Raw genomic sequence first — 8351 nt, 5'->3', positions numbered from 1 at the left:
GGGTAATGTCAGGCAGGCTACAGCTTCTTCTTCCATTGTAATTGGCGTATTGCATTGATCAGCTGGTTACAATGGCATCTCCATTTCTGTGATGAGCCGTCTGTATGACAGGAATAAATGAAGTGATAGAATAAACCATGTTGTCCTCTGTGTAGTCCAATCTAATTTACAGTAAAAAAAAAATCTTTCAAATTTAATAGACCTTAAAGATTTTTGGCCAATGGATCTCCCCATTAACAGGACACTTGCCACTGAGGTCATTCTCCTTGGATTTCCCCAAGATTTTATCATAAACGTTGCCCTTTTCCTCTTCTTCTCTGTCGTCTATCTGGTAACCATCGTCGGCAATGGCTTCATGGTGTGCGTTATCGTCCTCAGCCGTCACCTTCACACCCCCATGTACTTTTTCCTCGGCAATTTATCTTTCATAGATATTATTTATTCTTCAAGAACGCTTCCCAAGCTGTTGACGGACCTCCTGTCTTCCAGTAGAACAATTTCGCTGACCGCTTGTGGCTTTCAAGCCTATGCTGCTGTTTTCCTGGGTTCTACAGAATGTCTACTTCTTGCTCTTATGGCGTATGACCGATATGTCGCCATTTGTAGACCCCTCAACTATGTCATCGTCATGAGATGGAGCATCTGCTATCGACTCACCGCCATTGTGTGGGCATCAGCTTTTACGCTCACTGTGGTTCTAGCTCTTCTTCTGCCGGTGAAGCTCTGTAACCCGAACCAGATCAACCATTTTGCCTGCGAGGTTCTTCCGGCAATAAAGTTGTCCTGTGACAGTACTGACAAGATCGAGATTGTGCTTTCATCTGTTTCTTTCATTACAATCTTCTTTCCCTTTGCATTTATCTTACTATCGTATATTGTCATCTTATCATCTGTATTAAAGATTCACTCCGCCGCGCGCTCTAAGGCCTTCTCCACATGTAGCTCTCACATCACCGTGGTGGCCTTGTTCTATGGGACGCTACTGGTTATCTTCGCTGTTCCACCTAAGTACACATCAGCCCAAGAAAAATATACTTCCATTTTCACTTCAATACTGATCCCAATGATAAATCCTCTTACATATAGTCTTAAAAACAAAGATGTCAACAAAATTTTCGTAATGAAAAGTGGGAAAATTCCAAGATTCCATTCACATGGCTAGAAATGAATCACAGATGTGTCCACCCTCACCTTTCCACAAATTTATTAAGCGGAGAACTCCAGCCAAAATAAACTTATCACCCATCCATAGGATAGGGAATAAGTAGCTGATCGCAGGGGGTATGACCACTGGAACCTCCCTCGATCTCCGAAACGGAACCCAGCCCTCGCTAAGGAGCGCATGCCATCTACCGCATGCCGTCTACATCCATTCATTTCTATTTAATTTTACGTTTTTATTTGGCTTTTAAAAACAAGACATTTTTACAGAAAAAAAATTTGTGCAGCTCTCGGGCACCAATAGAAATGAATGGAGAGCTTGTCGTTGACCGGTAGGTGACACACGCTCCTCACTGAAATAGCCAGGGTCCCGTTTTGGAGATCGCGGGGGGTCCCAGTAGTTCGACTCCCCTCGATCAGCTACTTATACCCTATCCTGTGGATAGGGGGATAGGTTAATTTTTGCTGAAGTTCTCCTTTAAATACCCATTCCTTAATTTATTAATTGCAATACAAATTCACAAAAAAAAAAAAATGCTAATGCTAAGAGGGCGCAATTCCTATGACAGCCACTGGGTGACCAACAAAGTTTTTTTTCAAAGCTGGTTGTCCTGCACCACAGATCTCGGGATATGGCTCTGTGTCTGGCTCTCTGGTCGTTTTCTTCTTTATAAGATGCCATTAAGGATCATGTAAACTGAAACGCGTCTTCCTGCATCTGTTCCATTTTTCATCTGTGCTTGAAAGCTACATATGGCTGGTTGGATATAAATATGAAGATTTTATGGAGTGTTGGCTGCTCAGTGTTTCCCATGTTGTGCACCATTCCCTAGAGAAGTTGACGACTTTACTTGGACTTTGCCATTATGGCTTAATTTACCTCCATTATTCTGTTCCTTGGACAAGATGATGTGACTTTGGTTAATACCATTATGTGTCGCTCATTATAATATCTTTACTTATTTTTTGACACATTTTTACTTAATAGTTCTATAAACATTATATTGTGAAATTTTTCTTAACCAAACGCCACAATCTTCACCTTGAATTCCGCTCATTTTCCATGTGCCACGAGAAGGGGTTCGCTATCTATTGGTGTTTACTGTTCCATACAGTATTATCATATATTTTAAGATTTAAAGGGGCACTCCGGTATTAGACAATCTTATCTGATCACTATCACCGTAAAAAAAAAACACTAAAATGTAACTTTTAATAAAATACTACATTGTCAAAAACCACCAAAAGTGATACTCGTGCTTTGGTGAATATACAACCAATATTCAGTATTGGGATCTGTGAATATTAATCCACTGGATATAGTGATAATTCACAGCTCCAGACAAATCCCCATGATCGGGAAACCAAATAAAAAAAAACAGGAATCGGGAGACTTATTAGAGATTTAGATCCAGATAATGTTTGTACTAAAGGGTAGATAAGGGGATATAGGATAGTGTGTGTGTGGGGGGGGGGGGGATAGGGAGGGAGGGCCTTGGGAGGTGTTTGGCCATATAGATGGGCGGCCACTACCTGTATTGTCCTATGGTAATAACCCTATATTACCCCTGAACCTAGGCGGAGCGATACGTCCTAAGGACGTATCGCTCCGCCTAGGTTCAGGTGTAATATAGGGTTATTACCATAGGACAATACAGGTAGTGGCCGCCCATCTATATGGCCAAACACCTCCCTAGGCCCTCCCTCCCTATCCTATATCCCCTTATCTACCCTTTAGTACAAACATTATCTGGATTTAAATATCTAATAAGTCATTTTTTTTCATTTGGTTTCCCGATCATGGGTATTTGTCTGGAGTTGTGAATTACCACTATATACAGTGGATTAACCCTTAAATATTTAAACTGGCTCCAGAAAGTTAAACAGATTTGTAAATTACTTCTATTAAAAAATCTTCATACTTTCAATAATTATCAGCTGCTGAAGTTGAGTTGTTGTTTTCTGTCTGGCAACAGTGCTCTCTGCTTGTCTCGGGAACTGCACAAAGTAGAATAGGTTTGCTATGGGTATTTGCTTCTAAACTGGGCTTTTCCCGAGACAGGTGTCATCAGAGAGCACTTAGACAGAAAAGAACAACTCAACTTCAGAAGCTCATAAGTACTGAAAGGATTAATATTTTTTAATAGACGTAATTTACAAATCTGTTTAACTTTCTGGAGCCAGTTGAGATCTATCTATCTATCTATCTATCTATCTATCTATCTATATATATATATATATATGTTTTTTCCAGGATAACCCCTTTAATAATCACAGATCCCAATACTGAATATCGGTTGTACATTCACCAAATCATGAGTATGACTTTTGGTGGTTTTTGGACATTTCAGTATATTATTAAAAGTTATGTTTTTGTGTTTTTTTTTGGTGATAATGATTTTTTTTGTTGAACACTAATTAAAATTTAACTCTGTGACATTTAATCTTATCTGATCAATCTGATTGTGGGGGGTCCAACTGCTGGATCTCCGGCCTGGCACCCTGGTGGTAAGAACTGTTTAACTGTTTAGAATGCTGGCTGTGCTAGGTATATGGGGGGGGGGGGAGTATTGGCTGTGGTTGTTAGTAATCCGGCATGGGGCGGAAATCACTCTGTGCATGCGGGTTACCGGGGGGGGGGGGGGGGGGGGGGGGGGCAAACAATGCACTTCAAGGCAGTTGGTAATATACTACATTCCGCGTACAGGTAAACATCAACTAATCAAAAGAATCAGTGGCGGCTGCCTTGCATATTATTTGTATTCTTTTACGTTGTTGTAGTTCTGGAATATATTTTGAGGGACAGGTTGGTAAGGTGTATGACCAACATTACAATAAGACTATACTATAATGGCTTGTTAGCCCGATGGCCCACCTGGTCTTAAACGAATGAAATGCCTTTTGTGACATAAATATTTTATCATATTTGAACATTTTTTTTTTTTTTTGTAATCATGTTTTCTCAATAAAATAAATTTTTATGGATTATTAAAATGCTGGAATAAAATCATCATTGACACTATTGGAAGGAGACATTTAGAATACCGGGCAACCAAATAATTTAGAATATTTTCTATACTGGGCAATCAGGAAAAGCTTAAACAATATGGTATCTTGGTAGTTAAACTCATTTTCTAGGCCATATAATTTATATTTAAAGGGGTACTCTGCCTCTAGACATCTTATCGACCCCTGTGATCTCCCTGCGGCACCCACTGTTCGTTTAGAGTGTCGGGTGCAGCGCCGGAGGCTCATGCTATCGTGGCCACACCCACTTGTGACATCACGGCCATGAACCCTCCTTGCAAGTCTATGGGAGGGGGTGTGACGGCCGCCACGCCCACTCCCATAGACTTGCATTGAGGGTGCATGGTCATGACGTGATGGGCGGGGTGTGACCGTGACTTCCCGAGCCTCCGCCTCGCATCACCAGTCATCTGGCACGGAGCGAAGTTCAGACATCTTATCCCCTTTAAGAGTATGGTTAGCAGTTAGTTAAGTGAACTTTTCAAAAGTTCAGCTCAGCGTGCTTGCAGAGCTTTCTGAAAAAGTTTGGTTCGCAGTGAACAGTAAACAATTACTGGCAATGAAATGAGCCTAAAAACACACGTATAACACTGCTCAAAGGGGTGCTCCGACCCTAGAAATCTTATTGTATTTCCTGAGAATAGGGGATAACATCCCAGCAGCCAGGCAGAATGACTCAGCCTGGAGGTGACAGCAGAATAAGTAGACCATATAGTGGAAGAATGACACAGGCTTGAGGTGGCAGCAGCATGAGTAGACCATATAGTGGCAGAATGACACAGGTTTGATGTGGCAGCAGCATTAGGAGACCATATAGTGGCAGAATCACTCAGACTTGAGGTGGCAGCAGCATGAGTAGACCATATAGTGGCAGAATGACACAGGCTTGAGGTAGCAGCAGCATTAGTAGACCATATAGTGGCAGAATGACACAGGCTTGAGGTGGCAGTAGCATGAGTAGACCATATATTGGCAGAATGACAGGCTTGAGGTGGCAGCATTAGGAGAGCATATAGTGGCAGAATCACTCAGCCTGGAAGTGGCAGCAGCATGAGTAGACCATATAGTGGCAGAATGACACAGGTTTGAGGTGGCAGCAGCATTAGGAGACCATATAGTGGCAGAATGCAACAGTCTTGAGGTGGCAGCAGCATTAGGAAATGATATAGTGGCAGAATGACACAGGCTTGAGGTATGTATGCCCTTTAACAATAACCAGCCCCTATGGCTTTAACAGAAAAAAACGTAAAAGTGCTAAGTGCGTATATTACACTTAGATTAAATAAATAAAACCAAAAAAAATAAATGAAACCTCAAGGACCTCACCAGAGTTACTGGTGCATGATTGTAGTATGATAATAAACCATATAAAAATATGAGGAGACCGTATTTTGAATTTTAATAACATTTATTTATGATAAAGTAAAAACTGTAGATACCCACTATTACTGCAATTATAATGTATATTATAGGCATAAAATATGTATGCTGGATCAAGGTGGTAGATTAAAGTTCTCATTGAATATCAGTTAATCTGGCATCTACTACTCCGGCACTGGTGGCAGGAGATGGTTAAAAGTCTGTGGCTATCGGCCTAAATGCTTCACAGTCACCGACATAAAATACGTGTCTAAATAATGGTATATAGAAGTACTTACTGATAATCTCAACAAATACATTGTGGACGTCCTGTATAGGGTCAGCTCTGACAGTGGGAGGACGGTTGGCACCGTTCTGCAAGTGGCCGTACGATGGATTATAATAGAGATGAGGTAATCGAATTTTACGAATCCGAATTCATTACGAATTTCAGGAAAAATTCAATTCACAATGAAAGCGAATATCATTGTGCGAACCGCTTCATTAAACTCCATTTAGTGCGGTCCAGGTTCCAGGGTATCTAAAATGGCGGATCCACATGTGAGGACATGGGGCAAGGAACTCTGGGAAGGCGGGTACAAGGGTAGGCGGGATGACCCTGAATCACATGCAGGATGCACCCTATCAGCAGCCAGTCACCCCTGTGATGTCACAGCCCTACATAATCGGCAGCCATATTCTAGCCAGTCACTTCATTTATTACACTGCAGAGAGATAGGATGGTCAGCACTTTGTGTGTTACACAGAAAAGCTTTTTCCAGCAGCGTTTCACCTCCTAGTCACATCAGTGTTCCGTTGGACAGAGAGCAGTGTGTTTTTCATAGAAAATAATTTTTACTGCAGCGATTAACCTCGCAGTCAATGTCTACAGCATTGTATTACAGATAGGGGCAGAGAGATGTGTATTGCCTCATACATTTGAACAAGCTGGCTCAGCTGGAGAAACGTTTGCAGAAGAGGGAGGAATAAGTTTTTAGCGCAACTCTGTGTCTTTGTTCAACAACAAATGGTCTGCTATTTATACTAGTCTGTAGACAATATAATACATACCGTGCAGTCCATTCCTAATAGTCTTTGAGAGAGTTCACTTTTGGGTTTAGTAAACAGCGACTGTGTGCTGCAGCACTGTTGTGTACTGCTGGTGTTGTGCACAAATACCTTTTTAAGCGTACTGTAGTGCATTTTTCTGCCCTCATAAGTGCATACCACATACCTACATCTAAGTTGTGTATTATTTTGTACCTGTTAATCTGTCAAGGGCCTACATAATGTGAAAGTCCAAGCAAAAGTACACACCTGCTGCTGTTCTAGACAAATACTGTTAAGTGTAGTGGAGCGAATTCTACTGCCCTCATAAGTGCATACCACATATGTACATCAAATTTGTACCATTTTGTTCCTGATAAAGTCTTAAGGGCCTAGTTACTGTAAAAGGCCAGCCAAAAGTACACACCTGTTTCTTTTCTAGGCAAATACTGTTTTAAGCATAGTAAAGCGTATTGTACTCATATACACGCTAAGTAAGTCAGGCAGAGAAGTGCCAGGATGTGCACAGAGGAGTGGCAGAGGCCTAAATTCATCAGGCGCAGGCAGAGGTCGCAGCAGAGAAGGGGCGTGTGGCAGCAGGTGTCGCAGCGAGAGGTCTGAGCTCCTGGTGTCAGCTAGCAGTCGTGTCTCGACCAGCAACCCAGTAGCCATGTTTGACTGGTTCGCTCAGTCATCCACTTAATCTCAAATTACTTCCAACACCCCCAGTTAACAGTCGGTGGGTTCCTCAGACTCAACCCTCAGTTTGCATGGCCCTCATGCTGCTGCTGCCACCTCCAGGCTCTCTCATTGTGCTGCTATATGGTCACCTCATGCTGATACTGCCACCTCCAGGCTCTGTCACTGTGCCGCCATATGGTCTTATGGTCTCCTCATGCTGATGCTACCACCTCCAGGCTCTGTCATTGTGCTTCCATATGGTCTCCTCGTGCTGATGCTACCACCTCCAGGCTCTCTCATTGTTCTGCCATGGATACTGCAAAACATAATTAAGGTGCTGGTCTCAAGTTACAGAAATTCCTCTGCATTAGACCCCAAGTAAGTATTGAGGATATGCATGAGCTAAAATGTAACTTTTATTAGGATAACTTATATGGGACCCAAATTTTTTTTGAAATCTAACAAAAAACACCATGTGCCACCTACACCACCACCATGTGCCACCTACACCACAAAGTATTGATGTGATGCAAGCACCTCTAAAAGGTGGAAGGGAACAACATATGGTCCATTGTAACCTGAGGAGGTAAAAACTTCCCCTGTAAGGCCCTACTCTCGCATTATTAATTCCCTTCTTGGCAAGTGTTTCTCACCCTCAAAAGGACGGCCCCACATAGGAACCTCTCCCTATTTCCAACTAAAAACCCTGAGAAATAGCAGTGTTTGAAGGTGGGGGGAAATAGGGAGAGGTTCCTGTGTGGGGCCGCCCTTTTTAGGGCAAGTAACACTTTCAAAGAAGGGAATTAATAATGTCAGAGTAGGACCTTGGCAAGTGTAGTTCGCGAAAATCCAGCTCGCTCCACCAATGCGCCCCCGACACGGATCCGCACCCAGCCCGGTGCACACAGACTCAAACAAGAAGAAGAGATGATCCAGCGTGGATCAGTAGAAATCCAGACTTTATTAGAATTCACAGTAAAAGCAGTAAAAGCAACCAGCAGATTAGACGCGTTTCAGGCGCATGCGCCCTTCGTCAGTGATGTAGGACCAGAGTAGGACCTTACAGGGGAAGTTTT

The 8351-nt window shown here is 42.4% G+C and overlaps 1 protein-coding gene across 1 annotated transcript; it reads left to right on the top strand.

Moving 5' to 3' along the window:
- The first annotated feature begins 220 nt into the window (after nucleotides 1-220).
- Nucleotides 221-1162, top strand: LOC130360907 (olfactory receptor 2A5-like). The gene has a single exon (XM_056563462.1). The coding sequence runs from the start codon at nucleotides 221-223 to the stop codon at nucleotides 1160-1162; it is 942 nt and encodes a 313-aa protein (XP_056419437.1).
- The last annotated feature ends 7189 nt before the right edge of the window (nucleotides 1163-8351 follow it).

Source organism: Hyla sarda, chromosome 3, assembly GCF_029499605.1.
Source record: "Hyla sarda isolate aHylSar1 chromosome 3, aHylSar1.hap1, whole genome shotgun sequence".
NCBI classification, from domain to species: Eukaryota; Metazoa; Chordata; class Amphibia; order Anura; family Hylidae; genus Hyla; species Hyla sarda.
The sequence above is the reverse complement of the archived record's forward strand: the minus strand, read 5'-3'. Positions and strand labels throughout refer to the sequence as shown.

Bases quoted from the DNA above. Each gene is read 5' to 3' on its own strand.
- LOC130360907 (XM_056563462.1), top strand. From the start codon at position 221: ATGGATCTCCCCATTAACAGGACACTTGCCACTGAGGTCATTCTCCTT.